Source organism: Mus caroli, chromosome 12, assembly GCF_900094665.2.
Source record: "Mus caroli chromosome 12, CAROLI_EIJ_v1.1, whole genome shotgun sequence".
Taxonomy (NCBI): domain Eukaryota; kingdom Metazoa; phylum Chordata; class Mammalia; order Rodentia; family Muridae; genus Mus; species Mus caroli.
The window spans coordinates 33,801,773-33,819,311 of record NC_034581.1 but is presented as its reverse complement, the minus strand read 5'-3'; the positions used below and the strand labels follow the sequence as shown (position 1 = coordinate 33,819,311).

At 36.0% G+C, this 17,539-nt stretch overlaps 1 protein-coding gene across 2 annotated transcripts in view; it reads right to left on the bottom strand.

Annotated features, from left to right (window-relative positions):
- Positions 1-249: 249 nt before the first annotated feature.
- Agmo (alkylglycerol monooxygenase) overlaps positions 250-17,539 on the bottom strand; it is a 356,668-nt gene continuing 339,378 nt past the window's right edge. Inside the window, exon 13 of one of the 2 annotated variants that reach the window (XM_021178991.2) lies at positions 250-1,063. In XM_021178991.2, the coding sequence (XP_021034650.1) occupies positions 983-1,063 (81 nt within the window). In that variant the 3' untranslated portion in view covers positions 250-982. Of the gene's footprint in view, positions 1,064-15,587; positions 16,536-17,539 lie in introns of those variants that run through there. The other variant, XM_021178992.2, reaches the window with a different exon arrangement.

Here is a 17,539-nt window from a genome sequence, read left to right as displayed (position 1 = left end):
AATTCTTATTTTCTAAAGACTTTTCAATCCTTTTCTGAGCTCAGTTCTTATCTCTTTCAGTTCTCTCCAAAAGAAACATATAGAAGACTTCAATCTGGCATCAATTGGGGGTGGAGGCTCTTGGTCTTTTGAAGGCTCAATGCGCCAGCATAGGGGAATGCCAGGACAGTGAGGCAGGATTGGTGGGTGGGGGAGCACCCTCATAGAAGCAGGGAGAGGGGAGATGGGATAGTGGGTTTGAGGAGGGGAAACCTGGGAAGGGGGATATATCATTTGAATAGTAAATAAATAAAATAACCAATAATTTTAAAACACTTTTAATATCTTATTAAACAGTGTATGCATACCAGCTTTGTCAGTACTTTGAGATAATTTGTATCAGTATTATGATAATTTGAAACAGCATGAATTATGATGTCCACCTCATGTTATTGCAACATACTAACCCAACATTGTAGAAATACATATTGCAGATTAACCTGTTGAACAGATTGATTCTTTCCATTCTAATCTTTTTCACGTAGTTGGTGTGTGTTTATGTAATGCCCCACTATAGATGACTGATTTGCAGAGGCAAATACAGGTTCACACACACAACAATATATTTTAAAGACAACAGAGATGTATCTATGTATATATTTTTAAAAAATGTTAAAGGATCAACTGTCAAACCAAGAAGACAAACATAATTTTCACTCTTTAAACAAATTTAAGCCCCTGTTTCCTTTCCATATTCATTGCCACGGAGAGAGAAATGGATATAGCCTCCATGGATATGGATAGGTTTTAGTGAGAGCAAAATAAAAAATAATAATTCATAGTAATTTCAACAGAAAAACCAATGTGAACAGCAGAGGTAAAGAAATGTTTTCATTTTTCATTAACTAAGTTGCTCTTGTAGGTACGATGTAAGATACCACTCTTTCTCTGTGTCATGGTGATGTAGCATGGAGAACGGACAGGACCGATGGATCTGTATGCATTAAGGCTTTTTCCAAGAGCCAGAAGTGAGTTGTTTTATGCTTCTTACACCCCAGAAAGCAATGCAAACCGAAAAGAAAATCTAAAGAAAGAAAACAACAAAAGTGAATCAAAACTTTTGTTCCAGTGAGTTACATTATTTCCTGGGGAAAAAAAACAAACATAAATAATTTTGCACAGTTAAATTACTTAAAACTTAGCAAGCTGTTCAAGGATGGAATTTAGTCAACTTAACAAGGCATGCTATGTGAAGATAAAAATAAGAGTAAGAAGGTATTTTTGCTCTTTTTTCTCTTACATTTACAAATATAGATTATGTAAAGATACAGGGTTATATAAACTAGACACTGAACATAATAAAACAGTTTTTTTTTCTGCATTTGTGAGTAGTGAATCCTGCGTGTTCTAAGTTAGATGATGTAATTGCTTCAATAGTTTAAGGAGGCTTAGGAATATGAGAAATGAAAACACTGTTGAAGAGTCATTTTCCTCTGAGGCAATATAATCTAGCCAAGTATGAATTTCATTCAACAGGAATGAAATCCACAAAACTGTGGCTAATTTGCCTTTCCCTTTTGGTATCACTATGTACTAAAATGTAGCTACAAAAGTTTTCTTAAAATTGAAGATATAACTTAATCATAAAAAATCAGCCTGGGGAGTCTATTGAGTTTAATTTCTTGCTTTTAGGTAACACCAGAAACACAAAACAAATCACCAAACTTGATATGTGAATTTAGCAATAAGGATCACAAAGCTATTTCCAGCAAGAATAATGGCTGTAGTATTTACTCTGCATAATCTAAATACTATATCCCATAATGCACCTGGCAATGCACTTCTCCCCTCTGTTCCTTTTGTTAAGCCATAGGACTGCCTTCCTGATCTCCATTTTAGGAGAGTTTTAGACCAATGATGAAAGAAAGAAACAAGCAAACTCATTGTAATAAGTTTGTAATAAGCCAGACTTATTGTAATATCTATGTGGGCCACTTCCCTATATAATCTCTATATAAGAACTGTGCCAACCCCTTCTCCAAAATATGACAATACTACCAGTTTCCTCTCTCTAAAAAGACAGTAACTGTTTCTGGAAGGTGCATTAAAATATTTAGTGGGAAACTACTTAAGCAGTAGATGAAAGCATGAGAATATGTCCTGGTGAGGTACTGATGTAAAAGATAATGACATCAACAGAGGCCAACCATTAATTTCCACAAACACCCTTGCTATCAGGATCAGAATAATGAAACAATGTCAGCAACAAACAAACAAAATGACCCAAATTAAAAGTAATAAATTTTGTGGAGCATTGGTGCTTGGATGTGATAAGTTGTCCAACTTCACTTCAACCTTCTAGTTGTTTCTAGATGAGCAATAACTGGAATATTGTCTAGTCATACAAGCTTGTTCCTCTCACTCTATTCATTCCTTTGAGCCTATTATGTCCCCTTAGAATGAAAAATAAAATAAAAATCAGTACATATATTGAAGCAGAAGACAAGAATAATATTAACATTATGGAATTGCTTCAGAAGTCAAGCACAATGTGTTTAATGGCTGGATTTCAAATTGTTTCTTTTGACTGTAACTCAAGAGACATGACCTCATGAGATTTCTCATGGCAGTGCCAGGTAAAATAACATCAGGAGCAGAAGAAAATTGTGAATACTCCTAAATTTGAGTAGCATGTTCCTTTTGTTTTTGAAAATGAGTTAATGTTCACGGGATGGCTGAGAATACACCTTCTAAGAGGGTCAGAAATGATGTCTATAATACTGGTAAATATTTTATTTGAACTTAGCATATTAATCAAACCACAAGTACATTCTGGTAGAGTCTGAAGATTTCATTAAGTTTGAATCTGAAGTTTAAGACTACAAGGATTTTCTCCATGGAGGAAGATTGAACTTGATGAAAAAGCTCATTGGTCATATGAAATTTTTCCTATTCCCCAAGTATGGAAGGTCTCATTTAGATTATTCATACTTCTATCTAGCTTCTCAGTGATACTAAAATGTCTCAGCTAAAACTAGAGTGAAAAAGTTAAAAATTACAGGTTATTAATTCACAATTATGGGAAGGCTTTACATCTTTGAAACTATGGTCCAGTTGGGGCCTAGAGACCTCCTTCCTACCAAACCCACACATTGACTATTCCCTACCCAACTCAAGTGCAGACAACACCCTACAGAGTAGCAGGGTTCATGTTTTTCAATTTCTCTGTTTGGTACAGCTGTTGGGTCTCAGGTGAGTTAGTCAGACCTGTCTAATGTGCTATAGAGATGCTTGTGTTAGGTACACACATGCTTGATGTCTTAACCAGACTGTGTTGTCTGAACCCAACAACACAGTTTGGGAAACCGGTATCTCATTTGTGGATGAAGCAGTAGGAACTCAAGCTTGTTAAATGAATATGATTACCAGGTTATCTCAAGAATATCAATAGCTGGAGTTATGCTTCATATTTGCAGTAGTTCCCAGAAAGCCCCTGTGCTCAACAACTCTAGAAGGTAGATTAATGACATTAGCATCCCATCCATAGTGATATGTTATGTTTTCTTTTAAGAGTAACAATCTTGATTTACAATTTTTAAAGCCAATAACTGCTATGCTGTTGAGATGTTTTCACGGTCAATATTTTAAGGATGAAAATTAGACCTTTAAAATATAAGGACATATACATTGACCAGTGGTCACAGAAATGACATAAAATGACTATGAAGGCTAAACTTGTCCTTATTGCTAATTCTTTGTTAGAAATATTAAAGTAGAAGAAAACAAATTACTTTTATATTTCTGAACATATATGAATAGATTTATTATATTACCAGAAATAACAAAAACCTAATAAAAATTAGTAGAAATAATTATTTGTCATGAAACTCACATAAATACTTGATTATTAATATCAATTCTGTTAATTTTTAAAAAATTTGTTGGATCTTTTGTTAAGCTATTCATTTGTGTTTCCATAGTCAGTGAGATTAAATGGGTTTCATTCACTAATAGATCATTGATATATCTCTCAGTCAAATGAAATCATGGCCACTACATCCTTGCTTAAGCATAGTGAGAGAGTAAATAGGTATTGTAGCATTTTATCCCATATTTTTAAGTGATTTTTATGTTACTCTAATGTATAGGTATGTTTTCTGATGAATACAAATTCAATACTCATTTTATTCTAGCTCTGACCGAGTCCCTTGATTTTAACAGCTGGATGCAAACTATGAACCAGAGGAAGTTCATTCCCAGTGTCAAGCCCTCCCTGTGCTAACACATCATTAGTGGTCCTTGTCTTCAGGCTATTTTCCTGACTTTCCAGGGACTTCAACTCTCATGCCTGAACTTTGACCTGTACAGATGCTCTCTATGTTACTTCCACCTCATTCTAGGAAGATCATCAGTTGGCAGGTGGCTAATCTGAGCAGCTAATCTCTGTTAAACACCACTGGGAGCTATTGCCCCTCCCAGTTAAGTCTGTTTCTGAGACCTTGCTGAAAGTGACTCAAATATAAGTATTTCAGGTTTCTACCCTACTGGAGGGAGATTCATTCATGCAGGAGGAAATTCATGCAAATGGCATGCCCAAAAGTTGCAAACACAAGCCTGGATGGTTGACTTCTTATATTCCTCTGTGATTATTCATCTCTTCTGGTTTGGGTACACTGAGTATAGCCACTCAAATAGACCCAATATCCAAAAGAAACAAACATCTTTTTGAACAGTAGGCAGTTACAATGACAGCTAGTCGGCAGTACTACAGCTTTTATGGAGTTTTTTTTTTTTTAAGTATTCACAGCATTTAACTTTGATATAAATTTGCAGGTGAGACATATGATTTAAAAATTCTTGGATTATTAACAAGAGAATGAACATCTATGCAATAACTTGTAGCTCGTCTTTGGCTACTTTTTGATTTCTTCTTTCTTCTACCCTTATTCTCCCATACTTTGAACCACATAACCCTAAGTAGAATGGGAATAAAAAGATAGACAGGAAATGAAAGGGATCCCTGAATAAAGTCAAGGGTTAGAAAGGAGGCAACAATATCATTAGACTTCTTCTCACCAATTAGGGGCATTGAGGTCCTTGAGACAAGTTTGATCTTCTCTGTCAGATATCTAATTTCTTCTTGTTGTTGTTTCTTTTTTGTGCACTACTACTTAATAAACCACAATCAACAGCAACTAACAACAGCCAACAACCAACAATCCACCCCTCTTCTCAGGGCTTTAGCATTTATATACCCTCTCAAAAGTCCCCAGATTCCAAATATCACAGAAACTATCTGCAGCTGCAAGTATGACAAATGTGTTAAGGCATTTTTCTATAGGGGAGGATCATTTATTCTGTATGACTAAGGAGAGAACCTCAGTTATTAAAATAGAAAACTAAATCTTTATGAATACTAAAAGTCATTTTATTAAAATAAAAATTTATGCAAGTGTGTAAGTTTACAAAAAATGTACACTTCTATAATTCCCTAATACTCATGATAAGCACATGTACTCATTTGTAGCTCTGACAGCTCATACATGAGCCCTAAATAGAAGATAATAATTTCCTGTAAAGTTTATTTCTTACTCATCCAAGTATTAATATGTATGAATTAAAATGATTAAAATAAAACTATATCAAATGAAAAGTAGTTATTGCTCTCTGGGTTGGAGTTAAGAGCACTGGCTATCTTGCAGATGACCTGCTCTTCCATTTCCACCATACATATGGTGACTTATAACAATCTGTTACTCTGATGCTAGAAGAGCTGATGTATTCCTCTGACTTTACAGGCGCCAGGCACACATGTGGTGCACATATATACAATGCAGACAAAGCACTCATATATATATAATAAATAATAATATATAAATTATATATATTATATATATAATAAAAATTATCTAAAAAGTTAAAAATATCATTTCCCTAATGACAATGAAGGCTGAAAAACAAGTTATTAGGTATGGTGATGATTTCCAACAATTATAAGTAAGAAATACTTTAATGAAAACATAAAAAAATAGCTAAATTATATATATAAAATTGCCTGGGTATAAATAAACCAATATTTTAAGCACTGTGTTTTCAGTATTTTCAAAATGACTTTTGAGCATTGGGAACTTAATACTGAACTTGTCTCTGTTTATAGGTTATTCTACAAATGGCCGAGATAAGGATTCATGTTTCCAGAAAACTGTAGCATTATCGAGAAGTCTTGAGAAGTGTGTGTGTCTCTGTGTGTGTGTGTGTGTGTGTTTATTTCTAAATAATATTTTTATAATGTAATCATACTATATTTAATGTGATGTTTTTGGAAAATCTACTACTATTGATTTTATAAATGAACTGTTTATTTTTACCATGTATTTAGTGAATTAAAATTCTTAGCCTTAAAAAAAAGCAATATATTTATGCTCCTAGATAAATGGGAATTGTTTGGAAAGAATATATTTCAGTCTTTAAGTATCTTCTGATATTAGTTTTATGTAACAAAATACATTAAACATCCTTGTTCAAGTTAAATAAAGTACAGCTTTAGGATTATGTATCAAAGCAGCAGAAGACATTTTTTTTTAAAGCTTTTAGCTGATTCCTATACTGTGAAAATTTGCTTACTATTTCACACTAAGCTAAGCCAATTGAAACAGTCTAAAAAAAAAACTAGCTTTACTGATACAAGAGTCATATCATCCATGTTAATTCAGCCCCAACCTGATGATCTTATATCATGCACAATAATATACACACTTCTGAAAGTCTAGACCACCCGAGAATATGTGTATTCCTTTCGGCACTCTTTGTGAGCTAGTCTGCTCTCTATCCAACTGCACTTGAGTTATCACATTAACACTTGAGAATGACAAATATTCTTAATAAGATTAGGGATCACTTAGAGGTCTATGAAGTCTACCTAGAGTTCAGAGCACATATTTGAAGACAGTTGGCCTGAATTAGCTACCGTGCATGCAAACCCATCTGGTTGGAATTGTATAAACCGTAATTAGCATAGAGTGAAAATACATGCTACATTTCTCAAAAACATGTGTGGACTTTTCTTCATTGACTTTAAAGGTGGAATTAATTGTCTGTATTGATACACAACTTTTAGGAATACTAACATTACTAACTTTGTTTTCAGAGTATTGTATCTGCTGGTAGGATTTGGAAAAATGCTTTTGTTGCTGAATTTTTTTCTTGCTTATAAACAATAGTGCTGATCCTCAGGAGATTGTTTTTTCCCTATACTTTCTAAAGAGTTTGGTATATTCTTACTATCCAAGCTTCCTTCTGTTTTATTTGTTTGCTTTCCCTTTTCTTACATTAAACATTTATTCTTTCATTTTGAAGTTGAAAGTGAAATTACATTGCACTCACTGAGCTGGGGAAAACTTTAGGGGAAAGATTCATTTTCCTGTGACTCTGTACACCCAGGATCTTCCCAGACTTATCATGAAACAGGCCATTGTTTTCTTTGTATGCATGTGAGAAGGAGAGAACAACTCAAAGCACAGCAACCTGTTTTAGCTTATAAGAAGTTGGAACTAAAACCAGAGGATAACAAATACCAAGCACTTGAACATTACCTAGTACTACTTTATGTGGAAACATTTATATACATTAAAGTTACTGATCGGTAAACCATTCTAAATACCCAGACATTATGCATTATGATCTAAAACTAAATGATGACTGAACTCTCTCTCTCTCTCTCTCTCTCTCTCTCTCTCTCTCTCTCTCTCTCTGTGTGTGTGTGTGTGTGTGTCTGACAGTTAGTGAATTTAAAAGTTTAATAATAAAATGTCTTCATTTAATTTTATTAAAGATTTTATAGTCATAGATATCAAATCCAAGCACTTATAAGTGGGAAAGAAATTCCACCATTCACCATAGGTATACACATTTCTTTTGTACTTCTATACATGTACACAAATGCTTTGCTTATGAAGAGAAATGAATTCTCTTTGAGTTCCTTGTGCTTGCTTACCACCAGCACAAAACTGCTTGACTTGTATCCAGTACATTTGAAACAGAAAACTTTTGTGTTAAATGTTGCTAGATCATAGTCTTTCAGTGTCCCTAAAGAATTATTTCTAATGAAGATATGCATGACCACTAATCTACGATTATGGATATCTATATTTCTAACTTACTTCTCCCTACTGAAATTATAGCATTTGTTATCTAAAACAGAACTGTGTTTCAATAAAATTCATAAATTAGTCACTACCCCATTTTTTTTATTTAATGGGTGGCAGCTAACCCCTCTCCCTAAAATCTTGTCATGAAACAAATGGATTTTCAGTGCATCCAGGACCAAGAGTTAGGTCCTGAGCTAAAATTTTTAGGTGGCTAAAAATTCAATATCTATACAATACTCACATCTCACATCAGCAAAGGCACATGTTTATGAATACAGAATTACATTCAGCGGTGCTTCTCAGGATATTTGGTGTGGAACCAAAATTTTCTTTGTGTTTGTATACTACTTAGGAAATAAGAACAAAATTCTAATAAGCTGTGGCCTATTTTTCAGGAGAAAATGCTAAGTTTACAGACATAATTAATAGTGGTGTCTAGTGTTAAAAATAGGGCTGTCTATCTTAGAGAGTTTTTTTTAAAATCATACATTGTTTTTGCTTGCGTCACAGGGATGATTAGAGCCCCAATAAATGAGAGCCTCCAGAGTAGACTAATAGAAGGCAAACAGCCCACATATGGCTTGCAGCTTGAGGGATTTCTCAGAGTTCTGCCAGAGATGGAACTGCCCAAACGGCTTTCTGTGAATGTCCTAAGTCATAAACTGCATCCTACTAGGCCAGGCATGCCAGAACTTGACCCAAGGGTATACAAAGCTGTGGCTGATGGCTAATAATGACAACTTCCTAAGGAAGCTACAGCTGCTTTCCTGAAAGACATCCCAGATGCCTGAACGTTCCCTTACTTTCCATTTGGACTACCTGTTCTGCCAACACTTCCAGCAAATGGAGAGGCAGGCAGCAGGCACCCAGCTGTTTCTAATAAGTTTGGCAATATAGGTCCTGATTAAACAAGAGCTGAATATATCCAAGGTTCATAGTCTAGCTTTAAAGCTGTAAAAAACAAGAAACAATGAGAAAATGTGAAAGCCCTTGTGATGGTTTGTATATGCTTGTCCCAGGAAGTGGCACTATTAGGAGGTTTGGCCTTGTTGAAGTAGGTGTGTCATTGTGTGTCTGGACTTAAGACCCTCACCTGAAAGCCAGTTTTTCCACTACTAGCCTTCAGATGAAGGCATAGAACTCTCAGCTCCATCTGTACTATGCCTGCCTGGATGCTGCCATGCTCTTGCCTTGGTGATAATGGACTGAACCTCTGAACCTGTAAACCAGCCTCAATTAAATGTTGTCCTTATAAGAGTTGGATTGGTCATGGTGTCTGTTCACAGCAGTAAATCCCTAACTAAGGCAACCCTTAAGGCAACTGGACAAGACAAGCACATAAGAGGAAAAAGGTCCCAAGAGCAAGTTAAAGGGTCAGATATACCCACACCTATTATTAGAATGCCCATAAAAACAGCATAACATATACATATAACACTTGGTGTAGACTTATGCAGGCCCTGTGCTTGCTGATTCCACCTCAGTGACCCCATGTAAGCTGTGCTTTGTTACTAGGTAGACCATGTTCTCCTGGCGTCCTCTATCTCCTCTGACTCCTCCATCTCTCCTCCCCATCTTGGTTGGGGTTTCAATCTCTGAGGGAAAGGACCCTATTTTGTCCTGTTTGTCTGTAGTCTTGTGGAGCTCTGCTCATTTCTGAAAAGGAAACGGATAAGAAATAGATCTTGGGATAGGGGAGGTTGTTGGGGATCTAAGGAGAGTGGAGGGAGAGGAAATTGTGGTAGGGATATATTGTATGAAAGAAAAACCTATTTTCAATATAAAATTAAAAATATAAAATAAAACCTAATCATAAAGTAAAATTAATTAAATAAAAAAGCTGTAAAAACTAAAGGTATTAGCTTATATCAAGACACACATCTCCCATGTTGTAAATGATGATAATAGTAATAATTTAATTATGAAAGCAAATATATTACTAAAGAATATATCATGAACTGAAGGAATCTACACAAATTGGGGGACAACTTATATATGTGTATAGTAATTTCAGAGTCAAAAGTGCACATTTCCAATCTTTTCCAGGGGATCTTAAATAATATACTGTAATATCTGTTTAAAACACCCTACAGTAATTAGCCAAATCAATAGTAGAAGTGTTTCTTGAAATACTCATTGGCAGAGATGAGAAAAAGCAATAAGCAACTTTGCTTAAATTTTAAGAAAAGCAAAATACTAGAATGATAAATTATTAGAAAAGACAGCTGATAATAGAACTCTGAAAGAAATGGGTCCAATCTGAAGGAATGTATGGATGAAAAATGAGCAGGACCAGTATTGGCAGGTGCACAGACGTCACATCTGCTATACTGTCAACAGGAGACTGTAAGACTATTTGTAAACTATTTGTAAAACTATTAAAAGCTTCAATATAGACCTAATGTAAAACAATTATATATTAAAGTCACAACTGACAAAATTTTAGATTCTAGCTCTTTGAAATAAATATGCATGCCATCTTATCAATTCATTGATTATGTATCATTAGGTATTGCATTTCAAAGAAAAAAATAGTATGAGGCCTACTTCATATGGGAATGGATGGACAAAATATTATGTGAACTCAACCCTCATTAGACAATATTTTCTTTCTTCCTTTTTGGACACAAAGAAATATATTTAAATTACAGATTTTATCTTAAATAAATACTTAATGCTACTAAGCTTTAAAGTCTATATTTGTAGATAAAAATGATCTTGTAAATTCATTGGAAATATTCATTGAAGCAATGTGCATGAAAATCAGCTTCAGTGATGTATCTATTATGCAGGTGTTACTGGGTTTTGTGTATGCTTTCATGTTATTATTGTCGTTGCTGCTACTGACTCAGCATAACAGGAAAGTGTCTTAAACTTTGTGTTGAAAAGATTCACATAAGTAAATTCTTCAGTGGTTTTTTATTTTTTTTTAATTTTGATTGTCATTGTACAAGACACATGGGAAGTATTTTATTAATAGAGTAAGTAAATTTTTACATCCACTCCTTTTTTTGCTCATATCATTCCTGTTAATATCTTCACTGATATACATCAGAAACATTGGTTACCCAGAGCATGCATAGCAAATAAATGCAAAAATAGGTGATAGATTGAAAACTACATATCATACATCCAGGTTTAAAATAATTATAAAACATACCATATATGGATAAAAAAGAAAAAATCTCTGAAAGTAAAGAGCAGGAAATTGTTTCAAAGACCAGGTGATTTAGCCTCACATTAAGTTTAATTCTTTTTCACACAAAAAAAAATAAAAGACTTTTAATAAGACATGTTGTCTAATTCACATACTAAATTTCTCTATACAAGGAAACATCACAATCCAGGAGCCAAAGCCATGCTGCTGCCAGTAGGCTTTCAATAATGCTTTAGCTTTTTGATAGGGTCCAGACATACACTTAGACATGTAGGCTGTCTGAGCTTCAAGTAAATCATCTGTTTTAGCTCCCTTGGCAAGCAGATTAAATTGACTTAACTCTGTAGCCTTACCAAGCCAACTTGCCTTTGATAAACCACTTTTAAATGGAGAACTTTCAATGATATTCTCACTTAGGCCAACCACTTCTTTTACCAAAATGGGTCCTTCTCACTCTTTGTCTTTGAAAATCACAAAGTCAGAAGCATTAAAAAAAAGTCGTAAAAGCTCCAAAACCATGGGTTCTATAAAACCACTGCCTGAGCGCTCTGATATCTGAGTTGTAATTTTTGGTCACAAAGTTACTAAGTCATTCTATTTTCTCTAAAAAAAAGTGGAAGTTACCAGCACAGAATGACAATATTAGAGAGTTCCCAGGATTATCAACAGAAATAATTGCATTTGTTAGGAAAAGACCACATATAAATAGTCTTATGCAAAGTATTGGCATAACAAGGTCACTAAATGAACAGAGGAAGATTCATAAAAAGTATCTTGTAGAAAGTATTCTCCATGCATTTTGGAGAATGTAGAAAGACTGGAATGAAGAGAAGAGTGGTATTTTAAATTACCATCTCCAGGTAACAAGATTTGTAATATTCACTGATATATTGGTCTGTGACATTCAGTTGTCTGAAATTTAACAAAACCATGGCATACAAAGATCAACTTCAAAGAGTAAAGTATAGAATATTGCCAAAACGATGGCAGATAATGTATCAGTAATGAAGTTGATCTTTGTGAGAACTCTGTCGAGGCTCAGTGATGGGAATACAAAGTGAAATACAGTGGGTACTGGGTCAATAATATGGGCTTTAAGCACTAAAATTTCAAAGGTAGAGAAGATGTGTATTGACAAGTTCATAAATACAAAATAAAATTCCTTGGTCATGTTACAAAGAGATAAGCTACATATCATACTTAGTTCAAGGTTCATTTTTGTTGTTTTTCTTTTTTTTTTCTTTTTTCTGCAGAAGGATAAAATTTGGGGAGATAGACAAAGCTAGAGAAGAGAGAGAGAGAGAGAGAGAGAGAGAGAGAGAGAGAGAGAGAGAGAGGATCTTAGGATTCTTAATAATAATATTTTAAAAATTAGTGGAAAACTTACAAACTATTTTCTTACACCTTAGTGCAGTAAGAGCTTTGAGGAATTATCTTGAACTGTGAATGCATATAGAAGAATACTGGTTGATGGCACATCTTTCTGATACTGGGGCCACTGTAATGATTCTGGCATCACTAGGGGTCATTCTAGCTTATTATGCTAGAATATGGAACAAAAAGTGTCCAGAGGTAAAATTACCTAGAAAGTCCTTTAAACAGTCCTTGTATACTACAAATGACTTTGTATATAAATTCTCCTACTACTAATATTGTATATACCAGTTGAGAACCACTATGCTAGACTGAAGAAAGTGATAAGGGAAATTTTCTATGTAAAAGTCTGGAAATTTAAAGAATCCTTCCTGTGAGGAGTACATTGCAAACCATCACAAGAAAGAAATATTAGCAATAAGCTCTAGCTTCTCCCCGATGAGCTTCTTCATGTATACTACTCCTGTATATATTTAATATATTTGGTTGTTTCTGTAAAGGTCAACTACGTGCATTCTTGCTTAAAGATAACTTTCAAATTATTAGAGAAACTTACCCACACAGTGATGTCAGATATTGTTGTCCAGTTAAATTATTTCACCTCTTATTGGTTATGCTCTTCAGCAGTAAATCAGTCTGCTATAGAATACTTAACTTCATTTTTCTCCTTGTTAAGAAGAAAAAGACATTCCTCTGTTGAGGGACATCTGGATTCTTTCCAGCTTCTGGCTATTATAAATAAGGCTTCTATGAACATAGAGGAGCATGTGTACTTGTTATATGTTGGAGCATCTTTTGGGCATATGTCCAGGAGTGGTATAGCTGGGTTAAGACTAATTTCCAGAGTGATTGTACCAGAATTCAATCCCACCAACAATGGAGGAGTGTTGCTCTTTCTACACATCTTTGCCAGTATCCCATAGGAAGAACAACAATATTAACCAACCACACCCTCCAGAGCTCCCAGGAACTGAACCACCAACCAAAGAGTACACATGGTGGGACCCATGACTCCAGCCACATATGTAGCAGAGGATGGCCTTGTCAGACATCAATGGGAGGAGAGGTCCTTGGTCCTGAGAAGACTCAGTGCTCCAGTATAGGGGAATGCCAAGGCAGGTAGGTGGGAGTGGTTGGGTAGGTGAACATTCTCATAGAAGCAGCAGGAGGGAGAATGGGATAGGATGTTTCCAGAGGGGAAACTGAGAAAGGGGATAAAACTTGAAATGCAAATAAATAAAATATTCAATAAAATAAAATAGAAAAGTAGAATAACATAAAAAATAGAATAACAGAAGAAGAAGAAGAAGAAGAAGAAGAAGAAGAAGAAGAAGAAGAAGAAGAAGAAGAAGAAGAAGAAGAAGACGCAAAAGCCCCAGAGAAGTTTCACAGAATCCTGGAAAGAGAAGATTGTTTTGGCCTTTGACAGTTTCAATGGATGAATATTGTTGAAAACTTAACAGGATAAAAACAAGAAGTCTGAAGAATGAATCCTCACTCAGAAATGTTCTTTTTCTTTCTCATTTCCCCTTGTCCTTGTTTTATTTTTATTCCTTTTGCTCTGGTGAAGTGAACTACAAATTCCCAGATGACCTGAAGACAACACAGCTTGGTTTGCAGACCGGATTTCTCCCACGTGGGTTGGCGCCCAGGTCAGTCGGCATGATATTAGTACATTTAATTTTCAAAACACATACAGTTGGAACAGATGTCTTTTGTAGGGATTGCAAGATGAAGTTCAAGAATAAGGAGGCCTGGGCAATGTTGGAATTGCATATAGTTAGCGGTCACTCTCTGAGACTAACGCCTGCTGCTAATCACAGCTTGTCTTGGTGAAAAGCAGTTTATATTATTTGTGTATAGCACTGTGGAGAATATCAAAGCTACCAAGAGTTGAAGCAGTACAGCAGGAGCTCCAGATCTTTATGTAAATTAACCTCACAACATGGAAAGCATTACGTTGAGGGTTTTAGGAATTTGGAACTCAAAATGCCTAGGATGTGGGTTTAATTGAAACACAGTATTATGACAATCAGTTTTACTCTTGAGACAATTTTTTAAAGGTGCATACAAATGTGTAATTGAGCATTGACATATTACATCATGGAGATATATTCTAAATAAGCCCTATCTGTTTTATGGCATTTATTTCACCAAATACCACTGGATATTCACAGATTCCTCCCTTAGAGCAAAGCCATCTGAATAAATGAGCAGCATGCTGAGGTGAGCTAGTCAGCTCTCTGATGAAGCCAGGCCTCAGAGGCTCACACATACACAAAGCACTTCTTCTGGAAAAATATTCCTGGGCTTTCAACATAAATCAGGGTCAACACATAATACAATCATACTCTAGTGCATTTAAAAGCTGGAAAACAGTCTAACTAGGACGAGGCTGCTTCCAGCAAACCTTCAGGCCAAACAGCAATCAGAAAGAATTCATGGCTTGTGTTTCAATCCATCCTTAGGCCCAGGAAGGAGCTGCCTGGCCTCCTGGGGAACTTCCAAATGGGCTTTAGGAAACAACACTTTCTCACTGTGAGGAGTCCACAGAGTTTCCTTTCCTTCCTGGTTTTTGTAAAATAGACACATACTAAGATAGCAGTGATTAATAATAAATGTTTAAAAGCCTTAGTGTTCACAACGTAACATTTGACTTACATGTTTGTGGTCAAGAATAGCAAAATTCTTAAATAGAATGCCTTGTGTACTCCAGTTATAATTTTTAGTATTAATAAGATTTAAAGGTTTGAGAAATGCTTGTTGGTTAGCTGGATGCTGAAGTAAAAAACCCTTCCAAGAAACTAAATCATCTTGTTAAAAAGCCTCACTGGGTATGTCCAGACCACAGTTCCCATGTAGCCAAGGGTAGTTGTGAAGAATTAAACCCAACAGAAGCATAAAGAACTTAGAGGGTATTTTTATATGCAATTTTTATTTTTGTCTTTGGCAATTTGACTCAGTAATTCTGGAGCTTAGTCACTGTAGGTGTTATCTCCTGCCCTAATATTAACAACAGTATCAAACATCTGTAGACCTAAGGTAAAAACAAATAAACAAAACAACAAATTCGACAAACAGCAGAAAAGACTTGACTGAACCAAAGAAATTAGGGTTGTTCCAATGCAAAAACAAAAACAAAAACAAAATAAAAAAACAAACTTGTATTTTTTAAAAATTCTATTAGGGGCCAGGCTGTGGTGGCACAAGCCTTTAATCCCAACACTTGGGAGGCAGAGGCAGGCAGATTTCTGAGTTCAAGGCCAGCCTGGTCTACAAAGTGAGTTCCAGGACAGCCAGGGCTATACAGAGAAACCCTGTCTCAAAAAACAAAAAACAAACAAACAAACAAACAAAATTATTTGGGGTTCACCTTGGCCACGAATTCGATGGACAGTCCCACAGTCCCCAGAGGACTCTCCAAACCCGCAGGCACCTTAGCACACCCAGGATCTTAAGATCACTAAGGAGAGTCGGCCTCCAGAGAGGGCACTGACCACAGGACTAAGGTGAGAGAGCCATCTTGTGTCCTGGGTCTCTCAGAGACCAGTTCACCCAGGAGAGCATTTGGGCCTCAGAAGCAACAGTGCTTCTTGGACAAGGTCCATTGTTCTGGACTTCATCCTCAGCCAGGAGACAGAGCTGAGACCCAGACCTCTGGGAACCTTCCCCTCCAGAGGAGAGTTGGCCTCCAGGGAGGGCTCTGACCCCAGGAGTCAGGTAAGAGTGCCATCTTGTATCCTGGGTCTCTCAAAGACCAGTCCTTACAGGAGAGTCCGTGGGCTGCAGAAGAAACAGAGCTTCTTGGATAGGGGCTCTTCTGGCCTTCATCTTCAGCAAGGAGGCAGGTCTGAGCTCCAGACCTCTGTGTACCTTCCCTGCAAGAGGGGAGTTTGCCTTCAGAGATTGCTCTGACCACTGGGACTCAGGAGAGAGTTGGACTCCCAGGAGTGCTGACAGAGGCTAACAGAATCACAGGAGGAACAAGCTCCAGGCAGAGACAGCTAGAAAATCTAACACCAGAGGTTACCAGATAGCAAAAGGCAAATGTAAGAATCTTACTAACAGAAACCAAGACCACTCAGCATCATCAGAACCCAGTACTCCCATGACAGCAAGTCCTGGATACCCCAACACATCCAAAAAGCAAGATTTGGATTTAAAATTATACCTTTTGTTGCTGGTAGATGATTTGAAGAAGGACACTAATAACTTACTTAAGGAAATACAGGAGAACACAGCTAAATAGGTAGGAGACCTTAAAGAGGAAGCAGAAAATTCCCTCAAAGAATTAGAGGAGAACACAGGTAAACAGGTGATGGAATTGAACAAAACCATTCCAAGATCTAAAAATGGAAGAAACTATAAATAAGTTCCAAAGGGAGACAACTCTGGAGATAGAAATCCTAGGAAAGAAATCAGGTGCCATAGATGCAAGCATCAGTAACAGAATACAAGAGATGGAAGAGAGAATCTCAGGTGCAGAAGATTCCATAGAGAACATCAGTACAACAATCAAAGAAAATGCAAAATGCAAAAAGATCCTAACTCAAAACATCCAGGAAATCCAGGACACAATGAGAAGACCAAACCTAAGGATAATAGGTAAAGATGACAATGAAGAATTTCAACTTAAAGGACCAGTAAATATCTTCAACAAAATTATAGAAGAAAATTTCCCTAACCTAAAGAAAGAGAAGCCCGTGAAAATACAAGAAGCCTACAGAACTCCAAATAAACTGAAAAGGAAAAGATATTCCTCCCGACACATAATAATCAGAACAACAAATGCACTAAATTAAGATAGAATATTAAGGTCTGCTGACACTCGCCAGCTACCCACAACACCCGCCACAGGATCTTAAGACTTCTGGTGAGTGGA